General features: G+C 44.5%; 1 protein-coding gene across 1 annotated transcript in view; it reads right to left on the bottom strand.

The window, feature by feature from the left end:
* Positions 1-13,301, bottom strand: part of BANK1 (B cell scaffold protein with ankyrin repeats 1) — a 2,434,538-nt gene that overhangs the window by 84,719 nt on the left and 2,336,518 nt on the right. Inside the window, exons 14-15 of the mRNA XM_078676074.1 lie at positions 9,236-9,265; positions 7,941-8,011 (exon numbers count right to left, since the gene is read on the bottom strand). Coding sequence (XP_078532200.1) covers positions 7,941-8,011; positions 9,236-9,265 — 101 coding nt within the window. The remainder of the gene's footprint in view (positions 1-7,940; positions 8,012-9,235; positions 9,266-13,301) is intronic.

A 13,301-nucleotide genomic window follows, 5' to 3' on the forward strand; every position in this document is an offset into this window, starting at 1 on the left:
ACGCAGCGGCAGAACAAAAGACTCGCCATGGTGTTGGTGCGGCGTATATATTAAAAAAAAAACACATATGGGCATATGGGCGATGCATCACGTTGTAAAGCCCTGCGCCATCAGGGGGCGTTCCGGCGCAAGGGAGGGCGTACCTGCGCAGGAACGAATCCTAAAAGTGGCTGAGGGAAATCTACAAGATGTCAATCAGTCATTTTTATGACAATGATGCATGACTCAAACCCTGCGCGCTTGAAGCCGACGTACGGCTTGATGCAGCATTGGGGAGATAGGGTACCCCAGAGCATTGCTGGAGCTGCGCCATCGTTGGCACGCAACTCCAGCAATGCGCTGCCTTTACGGCACAGATGCGTAAGGCTTCTGTGACGTTTTGGGCCAATGGGTGGTGGTGGCATGGCACACAATTACTGCCGCATCCCTGCTACTTTGCAGGGATGCGCCGGTAATTGAAAATATGACCCTTACTGTCTAGCATTACGCAGTTCTTTTCTTTACAGTACACTGATACATAATTTCTCAGGCCAATGAAATGCTTCTGAACACAACATACAAAACAAAGAAGCATAGTAGCAAGCAAGGCTACTGAGAAGGAGAGCAGTGCACCTGAAAATGAAATGCATAGAAGATTTTGAAATATAATTTACCTCAATGTAATCGGCAGCATTATTGCTCTTGGTAAAGAACAAAGATTTGCAAATAACAGAGCCGGATAAAACAGAGTAGTAAATGTACTACTACTACTACTCACCAAGCCCGGGGACCTCTACGCCGAGCGCGTCCAGCAAGTCCCGCTCCCGGTCCATGACATCGGTCCAGCGGTGGGTGGCCTGGTTATACGTGCGCCGGACCCCAGAGATCTTGTACATGGCCCGGCACACCTTCTCCCACCGCTGGCGGCGCTCCCGGATGCCATAGCCGGTCGCGATCTTGCCGCCTCCCAGGATCGTCTTGGGGAGGCGGCGCTGGACATGGAAGATCAGTGCCGCCACTTCCTCCGCGCTAAAGATCTCCCTCGGGACCACTTGCTCCCCCCTTAAACGCCCGCACGGGAGCCGGGCACGGGGTGCGGGACCCTTCCCCTTCTCAGGGTGCTTCCCGGCTCCCTTTACCATGGTCTGGGCAGAAATAAACTTAAATGATAAAGAAGAAATAGAATAGTGAAGAAGAAAATAAAAGAGTTTAAAAAAGTAGTTTAAAAGTAACTAAAAGCTGCAGAAAACACAAAAATATAGAGCTAGAAAAATAGAGGGTTAGATAATAAGTAAAATTAGATCAAAAAAACTTCAAACAAGCAAAGGATGGCAGAGATTGAGAGAGGATAGAGAAAGCATGCCCAGAACCATAGCAATGAATGAGAAACAAGATGGCCGCGCCCGTTCACGACCGCGTGGGTAAGTTCGCGCGAGATTTTCCTTGCGAGTACGCGCGAACTTGTACTCGCGAGCAGCACACTTTGCGAGATTACACATAGCGGGCGGAAACGGAATTACGTCACGCCAACAAGATGGCCGCGCCCGTGTACGACCGATAGGGTAACTTGGCAAACGAATAGCTAGAAGCGCCTCGCGAACACGCGCAGGATCACGCGAACATACACGTCGCAACAAAAACAATTTTGTATTCGCACGTATTCGCGGCTTCCGAAATCGATCTCGCACGGATTCGCGCCCCAAATAACGCGCGAAATTGCAAAAAAAACGATTTTAGCTAAAATGAAAGCAATGAGCAGGTGCAAAAGTTCAAACTTAACATTAGTAACATTCAAGGTAGTGCTTCCTGATGGGCCCCTCCAGAGTTTGCAACAATTCTATGACCCTGCTATGACCCAAACAGCAGGCTCATAGAATAGCACCATAAAGGTCCTGTAAAAAAAAAAAATCACTGCAACAAATAGCAAATTACAGATAAGGAAGGAAGCAGGTGCCAGCCAGACTGGAACTTTCAAAATTACTGACACATTAATGAAACACAAATTAATTGATGGCAGTTGAAGAAGGGCAGGTGTGCTAGCTTTTTTCAACCACCATAATCTACAGTAATAAATAAACCTAATAGGTGCCTGTGAGGATGTACTAGAGGGTGGCATGGGTGTCCCAGAGGGTGGCAGTGGTGAAACAGAGGGTGCTGTGAACCTGTGATGATAAACCAGACGTAGAAACAACATAGTCGCGGCCGTTGCAAGCCGAAAAGTAAGTTCGCAATTGCGAACTTGCCCCAAAATCGGCGCGAACACGCGCCAACACAAAAAACGGAAAAATCCGCAAGTCCGCTAGAGTTCGCGGATCTTCGCGGATTGCGAATCCGTAAATCCGCAATTTCGCGTACGCGAGATCCGCTAGATCCGCCCATGCTTAATGCCCTCCTCTGAGATGGTGTGTCCCAGATAGTCCACCGAGCTAACACCCAGTTTACACTTACACTCTTTAGTCGTAAATCCCATCTCTCTGAGTTTTTCCAGGACCTTTCTAGCATTCTCCTTGTGTTCTGATTCACTAGAGCCAAATCTAAGAATGTCGTCCTAGAAGCTCATTGTCTTGTTATAGACTCTTAGAGCATGTTGCATCACCGTTGAAAAGCTGAGGTGGCGGAAGCCAAACCGAAAGGCATCCTCAAAAATTTGAAATTTCCAAACGGTGTTGTGAAGGCTGTCAAAGGTTGTGATTCCGGATGTAGCTTTATTTTGATAATAAGCTGATGAGAGAGCGAGCACACTAAAAAACTTGGCCCCCTGAATCGTACTGAGCATCTCATGGATTCGAGGAAGGGGAAATCTGTCAACCAGGATGTTGGCATTCAAGTCCCGCAAGTCCACACAGAGTCTGATGTTCTTCCCCCCATCCTTGGTTGTGATAACAATGGGCGCCAACCATGCCGCACTCTCAATTTCCTTGATGACCCCTTGGTTTACTAATTTCTCTAGCTCCACCTTGAACGGTTCCCTCATGAGCAACGGAATTGAGCATGTTTTATGCACCACTGGTACCGCTCCCTCCTTTAAGATTATTCTGTGCATTTAATTCTTTAATGCACCTAGGTTTTCATTAAACACTTCCTTAAATTCCTTGACCAAGTCAGCACCAACCCTGGGTGGTAACACCATTAGGACCTGCTCTTTATTGTTGGGGTCTAGAGTGATCCCTAACTCCCTCTGGTGTTTCCACCCCAAAAGACTGGAACCTTGAGAAGTGACATACACATTTCCCACTGTGTTTCTGTTTTTGAATGAAATCCTCATTTTCACCATCCCTTCTAAAGGTATGGGTTCTTTATTGTAACTAGAAGGGTGTATATCTGCCTTCTCTAACTTCAAATTATGTTTAGCAAATTTCTCATCAAATATTTTCTTTTCTACTAGTGTAAACGGTGAACATGAGTCCGCAAACACTTGAATTTTTTCCCCATCTAAGCATGTTCCACATTAATGATAATTGATATCTTCAACAACATTTTCATCATCAATTTGAAACACATATGTGTGCTCTTTTTCTTCTTCTTTTTCCAGACATTCAATTGCATGGACCCCAGGACTATACACCTTACATGCCTTAGAATAATGACCTTTCCTGTTACATTTTCTACACAATACATTTCTGTCTGGACACCTCCAATTATTAGCCAAGTGACTGGGGCTCCCACATCTAAAACACTGTAACCCCTCCGTTTTATTGCGTTGTACCTCTTTAATCTTGTCACCCACCTTACAAACTGTGTCCTCATTGGAAGAAGTTTTTTGCTCCAATCTACTTTTGCTTTCCCCTTCATGAATTCTCATCTCTTTCATGCATAGAGCTGTGTGTTCTAAGCCCTTCGCTATGCTTGAAGCTTCTTTTAGTGAGTAATTCTTCCTGGATCTTAGAATCATTAGTGCATCTTACTAGTTGGTCCATGATTAGAGAATCTGTCAGCACTCCAAACTCACAAGTGGCGGATAAGCCTCTCAATGCCGCCACATATGAAGTTACTTTCTCGTATTTTTTCTGAACCCTCTTAAAGAACTTGTGCCTCTCTAAAACTATATTTACTTTTACTCTAAAATGGGCCTCTAATTTCCTTAATGTATATTCATAAACATTAGTCCCTTCAACCACTTCCTCATTTTCATCATCTACTAATCTTCCTGTAATGTTCTCATAGATCTTCCTCCCTTGAATGCCCAGATTGTGTAAAAGAATATGTTGCTTCCTTAAATGTGAAAAGTTGCCCCCACCAATCGCTATCAAATAAGATTTGAATATTCCTTCCCATCTCCTCCAGGGTATATCTGGTTCTCCCAATTCATTTAGAAAAGGAGGAGGCTGACTCATGCCTTTTTAATATGTGTGTATATATATATATATATATATATATATATATTATATTATAGGTAGTTATAGTTAGGACCTAGTTTCCATAGGAAATCCGCAACATTTTATTGGGAATAACACTGGCGTTGATGGACGGTATTGGCTGAATTTCTGCAAGAAAATGGCCAGCTCCACTCCGCTCCTTCCCTGAAAGTTTGGGGGGGATTCATCAAGCGGGGGCCGAGATAAAAGGGGGTCCCAAAATGTGTTTTCCCCATGTTAATTTCCATAGGGCGGTTGGACTCACTTTTAGCCCGAACGGCTGAATGGATTTCCACCAAACTTGGCAAAATTGTAGGGACTGGTAGCCCGATGTGCCTTTGCTATGTCTCAAGATATGAGCTCCATTGGATTTTGAGTAATTTAGGTTCAAAAAAATATATATATCTATAAGCGCGCCCCGGTACGCGCACCGGGGCGCGTACCAGCGCGCTACGCGAGTACGCGAGCGGAAAGCTGATTGGCTCTCGGGTGTCTGTCAACATTCCAAACAGTCCGGAGCGGCCGCCATCTTGTGTCTCGGTAGGATCGAGACACAAGAGTGTCTGTCAACATTCCAAACAGTCCGGAGCGGCCGCCATCTTGTGTCTCGGTCGGATCGAGACACAAGAGGTGGCAAAATCAAAGGGGGAAATGACCAAAAGGGGGCAGGGTAGACCCCCCCTGACCCCCTAGGTTTGATGTGGGGGCCATAAAAGGGCCCCCCGGGGCAACATTTTTTTTAAATTTTCGCGGGGGGAGTGCCCGGTACGCGCACCGGGGAGCGTACTGGGGAGAGCGTACCCTGGAGAAAAAAGAATGACAGAGTTTTTTTAAAATGTAGCATTTTTTTATAAATTGGAGGTAGTTCTAAAAAGAACTGTTTTTTTAATTCTTTTTGTTGTTTTATATTTTTTTATTGTTTTTTTGAACATTTTTAACTTTTTTTGGCTTTTATGAACAATTTAATATTTTTTTTGTAATTTTTATGGGGACAAACAAAAAACAGGGAATTGTAAACGGCTCAACTGGAGCAAAAAAAATCAGGAAAAAATTAAGGTTTCTTTCTACAGTTGTGGTTGTCTCCAGCATGGTTGATTAGTTTAATACTTTGCTCTCCATAGGAAATTGTAGTCCCGCAAAATATACAAACTATTTTAAAATCTCCAAACTGGTGTTGGATGTTTGGGACCATCTCCCTTGTCTCTGGACCCGATGGAGTGGGTTGATGTGTTTTGGAGGTGCTGGGAGAAGATTGGGGAGGGTTTCTGGTCAGTTCTCTGACCTCTGCCGCAGAATAGTTGTTTGGGTGCCGGCGTTGCATATGGCGCATCATTGTATGATTCCCAAATGAATATTTTTTTGCAGGGTTCCCCCTGGAAAGTACAGTGCCACAGATCAGACATGTCACTTTTGCAGCATTCACTTTCTTTTGTCCCCTTGGGATTTTAAAAAACTTCCACACAAAGTGCTCCTTAGGTTTATAGGGGATATTATCTTCAGGCAGGAACCGCCTCTCCTCCTCCTCCTCCTCCTCTTCTTCTTCACCACCACTGTGGTGTTGTGGTGGTCTTTGTGGTGGTGGTGGTGGTGGTTGAGATGCTCCAGCTGCTGCTGCTACTGTAGCCATTTCTCACTTACTAGTAACAGGTCTTCCTCAGTCAAAGTACAAAGTGAGAATGAGGAAAAAAGGTGGGGGCTTTCATCATTTGGAAAAAAAAATGTTCTGAACCAATGAAAAGTGTTATTTTCAGGTCACATGACCCGACGCGCCTACGCTACGCACCCCGGGGCGCGCCCCGGGGCGCGTAGCGTAGCGCAATCGTATGCGCTCGGGCACTTCCGGGTGCGCTTACGCCGTGCGTCATAAGACGCATCACGCGGCTACGCGATACGTGACGATGATGTTTTTGGTCGCGGCAATAGCGCTAACGGGACGCTCACCGGTACGCGCACATGGGCGCGCCGGAAGACTGCGCTTACCGGTGCGCTCGTTACCACATTTCTTTTGTGCTACTTTGTACTTTCACACCTCACAAACGAACAAAACAATAACTCTTCTATGCTAACTAATATGGCTTTATCCACACCTGCAGTGGGGACAATACAGCAAAAACATTCCACACTGAAGGTTAAGCACAAATCAAATGTCAACTGCATTGTACACTTGCATTGAAATACAGCGTTAGGCTAGAACAAATCACACATGAAATTAGATGAATGCACGTTAGGCCTAAAATAATAGCCAACTTAACAAGTGCACTGGGTTACATGGATGCGCACATTTTCTCTGTAGCTAACAAATGTAGATAATTCACCAATATCTCATTTCCACTACACTACTAAAAATAAATTCTATTTCATGTTCAATTAATTAGACTTCAACCTACCCACATACGTGAACTACTCACATCTTAATATCACATTAGCCCTCTACTTCTTAAAATTACTCACACATAATATTTGAGTGCGAACTATAGGTGAAGATGATGCACTCCTATGTTTTCTGACAAGGAAATCAAAATATCGCTTCCCAAATAGTTTATCAATTAAGTTTTGAAAAAGCGTACAGTATATATTATATGTTTCTAATGTTACATAACGCTTGTGAAAATTAAACTTTAAAAATGCTGATACTGGGCAATGGTATTAAATATCAGAACAGGAGCTGAACATTTCTACTGGTGGATTTTTGATTGGATAGTGTAATGGAATTTGTTCATTCTTAATCGACAACATGGAAGAGGGTGACAACAGGACGTTTATACAGATTTATGTTTATGTACTGTAATTTATCATTTGATGATTTAGATACAGTGGCAAAGCCTGGATTACTTACTGGTAACCTTCAGTACTCCCTTTTCTCTTTTCCTCATACTGCTCCTTTCATCCATGCACCCTTTCCTGATTCCTCTTCAACTACAATCCTTGTTTTAACTTCCCGGTATACAGAGATTGATTGTGTGAAGTGGGCACTATTTATGGTGCCTTTCTCTGAGCGGAAGAGGTCTGCTTGGGGAGATTGGGTTTTGCCTTCTTGGGGAGCAAAAAAGTGAGCTGGAGTGAAGTGAGATGCTTCATTCTACAAGACAACAGGAGAATGAGGCCGTAATGCAATGGGAAATGGGTATAGGTTTTACTGAACCTCCTAGCAATTTAACATCTTGAATTTTTTCCATTGATGGGAAAACTAAATAAAATCCATGTTTAAACTTCGACCCAGCAAAGTATTCCACATTTTCCAACTCATTGCTGTCAAAAAAGATTTTGTGACGCCCTACAGATGGTCAGCAGATGCCCTTCTTTCAGGGTTGTCTAAACAGCATTATAGGCTCCTCTGCAAAGCAGTGCACTGGGCCCTACTTACACAACCACTCACAGGAATACAAATGTTTAACAGAAAATGAGTGTTAAATTCTGGTCTGCATGGGGCCCCTATGGTTGTGGGGCTCCTGAGCAACTCCACAGCATGCCCATGTGTTAAGTTGACGCTGCTTCTTCTAGTATTGTTGTCCTCACCCGGGAGACAAAAACCTATACTATTAGCATGGTTTAATTCTTTCCTTCGAGCTACCACGACAAACATGAAAAGTAAGCAATTCTACATACCTGTGGCTTGTTTAGCTTTACGTATACAGTGTCAATGCCGGGGGTGGCTCGTCGGGTCTTCTCAGGAGCAGCTGAAACAGAATATTCACTTAGCAGAGTTATTATGCATATCCATGTCAGAAGTGATTTGCAATGTGCATTCTGATACTTTCAGATGTTTTCCCCCATGATTAACGCCAACTACATGTAAAAGTACCAGAATACAAATAATAGCCTGGGTGAGCTACTGAGGTCTGATATGGTCAAGTGATCTGTGGCGACACACAGCTTTCCGTCACTTTGGGGTATACTAGAGGTGTGCGCATTTTGGGCCTTATTCATGAGGCCTTGCAACACATTTGCTCTGCTGGGACGTCAATTTTTGTGACGCACCGGCGGTGTAAACAAATGCTTTATATTGCGCCCTATTTACAAAGTGACACATCTAAGCAGATACATCACTTTGTAAACCCCTGCTCCACATTATACCTGTGCCAGGTATAATGTATGCAGGTGGGCGTTCCCCCGTAAAAAGCCTTGTAGAAGTGGTGCATTGAAATCAATGAGAAGTCAGTGTGCCACTTCTAGGACGCCATTGCGTCAATATCTTACGCCTGCCTCACAGCAGGCGTAAGACTGACGCAGTGCTATAATCGTAGCCCACCCCTTTGCTGGAGTTGCATCACGCTTCAGTCACAACTCCAGCAATGCATCAGTTTTCCGCCGACAGATCTGTTGTTCCTTTGGACATGATGTGTCACACAGTAACTATGACGCATCAATCATGTCGCAAGGAGGGCGATGTGAAAACTGCCACATCACTGGAATGCAACAGTTTTCATAAATGAGGACCTTTGTGTTTTTTCTAAGAAATATCCACAATTTACTGAACTCACGTGAAACGCATTTTACTGCTATTTGAGATACATTTTTTGAGAATATACCTTGGACAAAACGTCTGTTAAGTAACTTGTTGGCTGGTTAGAGGAGAAAATATTTCGTTTTTTAGTTGAACCCGTCTCCCACGGCAAAAAATAAGCATAATTTCGTGTTATTGGAAGTAGCCTAACATATCACACTGCACATAATATAAAACGTAAGAGTTAAGCAAGAATATGCTGGTTTAGCAATTAACTTGAACAGGTCTAGTCCATTCTGGACAGAAGAAAAATAACTCTTGACCCCCCACCCTCTTACCCCACCCAAACCCGTCCTCGTTTTAATTATCAGTCACCTTAAAATATTAATTTCATACAAAATATATCTACTTTTATTTACCATTCGTTATTATCAATCATAAGAAAAATATGACTTACCTTTTGGTTGATGAACGATGGTTATTTTATCTGTCAATGAAAATAAATTGCTTGTAAATTCATGTTGCCATTCGCTATCAAAATCTGACATAGAGAGTGAGAGAGAGATAGACAGAGACAGATAGGCAGAGAGAGAGAGAGAGAGAGAGTGTGTGTGTGTGTGTGCGTGCGTGGGTGTGTGTATTTTTGAACAAGCTGATGTTAAGCCTGTAGCATTCATCTACCGTTAACATAAACGAAAAAAGGCAACACAAGGTTTTTCTTTCTCCCACAGTGACTAGTGCTTGAAATGTTTCGGAATCATTGTGGGTGGGTGATACGTCTCATTAGACCAATACGGTACAAGATAGCACTTAAAAATGTCCTATACAGGTTTTCTGAATTTGTTTATCAGGTACTTTTTCAAGTGAGTTCTTGTCTGCATGTGGTGTTTATGAGCTGGTCGCAGGAGCGCAAACTGTTAACTGAGATTTTGCCACTTTGGAAGAAGGATGTATTGAATCATTTTTTGCACCCAAGGCTCAGCAAAGAAACGAGCACAAGCAAAGCCAGTAGGTGTGGCATTAATGCACTACCACCTTAAAACAATGGCATGCAAACACATACATGCACTAATGCTGCTTACATTGACTAGCTCATTTAAGCGAAACCTGTTGGCTTTGATGATAACGATTGCTACTTCAGGGTTTGTCGCAGTCTCTAGGCACATCATCCCTCAGCAGCATCTACAAAATCGCCTGCATTTCAGGAGCCCGCCAGAAAACCTCCCATCTGCTCTGTGCCTCAGTGCCAATGAAAGTAGCAGCAGATCGATAATCCAGTTCACCTTTTAACCTCTCATCATGTGTTGGATGGTCTCCCTTGACTAATGGCCAGTGTTATCAATAGCAGTCATGTGAAGTGGCTGATAGAGTGGAAGTCGCATGTCATTGGTAGGGGTGCTTTATAATCACGTAAAGCCCGCACCCGCATATAATCCTTTCTCGCACTAATGTAAAACTGTGAAATGTCTTAACCTGAATACGTGATGTATTTTAGGCCACTGAAAGGTAACCATGACGAATCATCGTTGAAAGTGAGTGTAACTAGAAGAAAACATGAAGAACCAGTGTTGTGCAATTGACACCTAATCATGAATAACATGTTTTAATTAATTGTAACTTTTTATATGTAGTTAAATATATTAATTGAAAGTGCCGTATTTCCATGCAATTCGTAAAGCTCATATGATGCTTTCTTATGTTAGCTGAACCTCGTAAGCCTAAAATGCAGTTCCCTGGAAAATTCTCAGTTTAGAATTAACAGCATGAATTTCATGCTCGGTGTGGAATCTGTTCTTTCTCAAGTTTTGTGTTGCAGGCGAAAGAAGCGCTTTTGTTAGCTAGAATAATGTCTTTGTTTTATTAGTAAGACAAGGAGAGAAGAAATTACAATTGTGTGGCTTGAGCTGATAAAGTAAGGTAATTGTGCTTCATTCAGGAGAAGTTCTGGGAACCAAGTACAAATGTAGCAAGGAAAGAACACTGTTGTCCCGTGAAAAAATACCTTCAGGACCGTACCCAGAGCAGATGATGTAACTCAAAATGGATTCTGGGGATGCCACCTACAAATAATATATTGTTGGGAGTAGGGAAAGTGCCCACTTCTTCCTTGCCTTCGGAGAGAAAGCATCTTTGCAACAAGCTCTGTCTTGGTATCTTCATGCTACATGGCCCTTTGATTGTGGAGAGACTTCTTAGCTTAGGAAGACTCCACATACTGACATCTTTTATTTTTCTTCCTGAAAATGCTCAAGGAGGGATGTCACCTTAGTGCTAGAGTAGGGATAGATGTAATGGTACTCACTCACCAACCCTCGATGCAGGGAAACTCGGACTCAAGCTTTCTAATCTTTTGCATTTTACTTCTTGAACTAATTGTATTGCTCATGTTACCTTGTCTTAAATGAATACGCAGATTTGGCTTTATGATAATTCCAATGTATTTCTACACTCTCGCATTGAGGTGTTTTTACGTTCAATTATTTTGACTTAGTAATAAATCAAATAACCTTAAGTAGTTGTCTTTGGTTATTATGTGTCCTAGAGGATTATTGATTAATTAGCTGGCTGCCTAACAACTTTTCTCCCCTTTACGCTTTCATACTGCAATGAAAAAAGATTGAATTGTGATTCTAGAACTTATGGGCCTGGATCTTTCATGGCCAAGATGGTGACCCCGATGGATGTGGTTTGCTGAGCTCTGCCCAAGCCCACCAGCATTCCTGAAATCATCATCCAGATCCCAGCTGTTCCTACCCCGGCAATCTGAGGGGGTCGCCCAGGACTGTGGCATAATTAGCCTAACCCAGTTACCTGTTTCAGCTGGGCACGTGGGGCTGTCGGAGGCTGCCGGGGTCTGGGACCTGCTTGTGGTTGCAACCAAAGCGGAAGGGACGCAACCTCGCAGATGGAGGTCCGTAGGAGCTTTTGGACACCCGGGGACACCGGAATTTGTGCCTTGGCAGGGTAGGACGTCTTGAGGGCCACGCAAACCCATATTCCTGGCAGCAGTGACCCAAGACCTGGAGCTCGCTTAGGGGCTGCCCTCGAGGGATTCTATGCCTGTGGGAGCAGACATGAGGTGGTTGGGGCCTCTGAGCGGCTGAACTCTTTAAGACTGCATTCAGGTCGATGCCTACGCCTGTACACATCCCCATGTCCTGGGGGGCAGCAGTAAGTGGGGGCGCAACGCCTGGTGGCAGACGGGGGCCTACAGTGAGTGCTGCAAAAAAAAACAAAAAGGAAAAATCAAAAACAGACATACAAAGAATGGCCTCCTTGACTGGGATACTGGCCGGGAGTGGACAGGCCTAAGCCTGCACTCTACTTGGCACGGGTGCGTTCGAGGCCACATACCTTCCCTAGCAATGTCGATTGTTTGCAAGTGGTCGCTCTGGATTTGTATGCTGCCACAAACTTGGAGACTAGCCCGAGGCCCTGCTTGTGGACCTTCTGCTTGGTGAGGGACTGCCCCTGAGTGGATTTCTGGTCCTGTGATTATTACTTGGTCGGTACACTGGGCCCCAATGAGGGTTCTGGGGTCCTGCACGACAATAGTCTTTTGGGGCTCAGTGGAGTGCTATGGGGGTTGTGCCAGGGCCAAGGTTCTATTTCGCTAATGTCTTCCTTGGATGTTCACCCTAGTGCTGGGAGACTGCCCTGGTGACCTGTACCCTGGATGTTGACTGCCTATGCCCTCACTGCCCTAGATGCTGAAACCCGGGTCACTGTGGCAGGAGAGCTGTTGAGCTCTCTGAGGACCTACTGCACCCATTGGCTCTGCGCTCTCTCCCTTTTTGTTTGTTACACCACCCAGGCGCAATGGTGGTAAGGCCTAAGGTTGCCAAACATCAGAACCAGGAGCTTGCAGCTGCTGCGTCACAGGCGGCCTCCCCGGATCCGAACATGGACTCAACGGCCCACCTCAACGTCACTCTCCGCAGTCAACCTGCTCGGTTCAGCAAGGTCCTTCAGACTATTTTGTACTTGAAAACCTCGTTGGCAGAGAGGGTAGATGTTAGACTTGGCATCTTTTGGCGTGTTTCCCCTGACTCTTTGCTTTCTGACCTCCCAGTTTTTACTCTGTTTTTGCTGGTGTAATGATTCTGCACACTTTCCTCACTGCTGTCCAGTGGTAAAGTGCAAGTACTCCTGCATAAAATATGTTATGGATAGGTATTTCCATGATTGGCCTATTTAAATAATGTGTCAGTCCCTAGTAAAGTGCACTGCGAGTGCCAGGGCCTATAAATCAAATGCTGTTGGTGGGCTGCAGCACTGGATTGTGCCACCCACATAAACAGTCCGTAAAGTGTAACTCTGGCCTGCCATTGCAGAGCCTGTGCGCAGTCTGGGGCTGCCATGTCGACTTGGCAAGTACACACACTTACAAGTCCCTAAACCTTCTACAGGTGAGTCACCCTAAGGTAGGCCCAAGGTACCCCCATGGGCAGGGTGCAATGGTTTTAAAAGGTAGGACATGCCTTGGTGTGTGGCATGTCCCGATAGTGAATTACAGCCTACTT

The sequence above is a fragment of the Lissotriton helveticus genome, chromosome 2_1 (assembly GCF_964261635.1).
Source record: "Lissotriton helveticus chromosome 2_1, aLisHel1.1, whole genome shotgun sequence".
In the NCBI taxonomy this organism is placed as follows: Eukaryota; Metazoa; Chordata; class Amphibia; order Caudata; family Salamandridae; genus Lissotriton; species Lissotriton helveticus.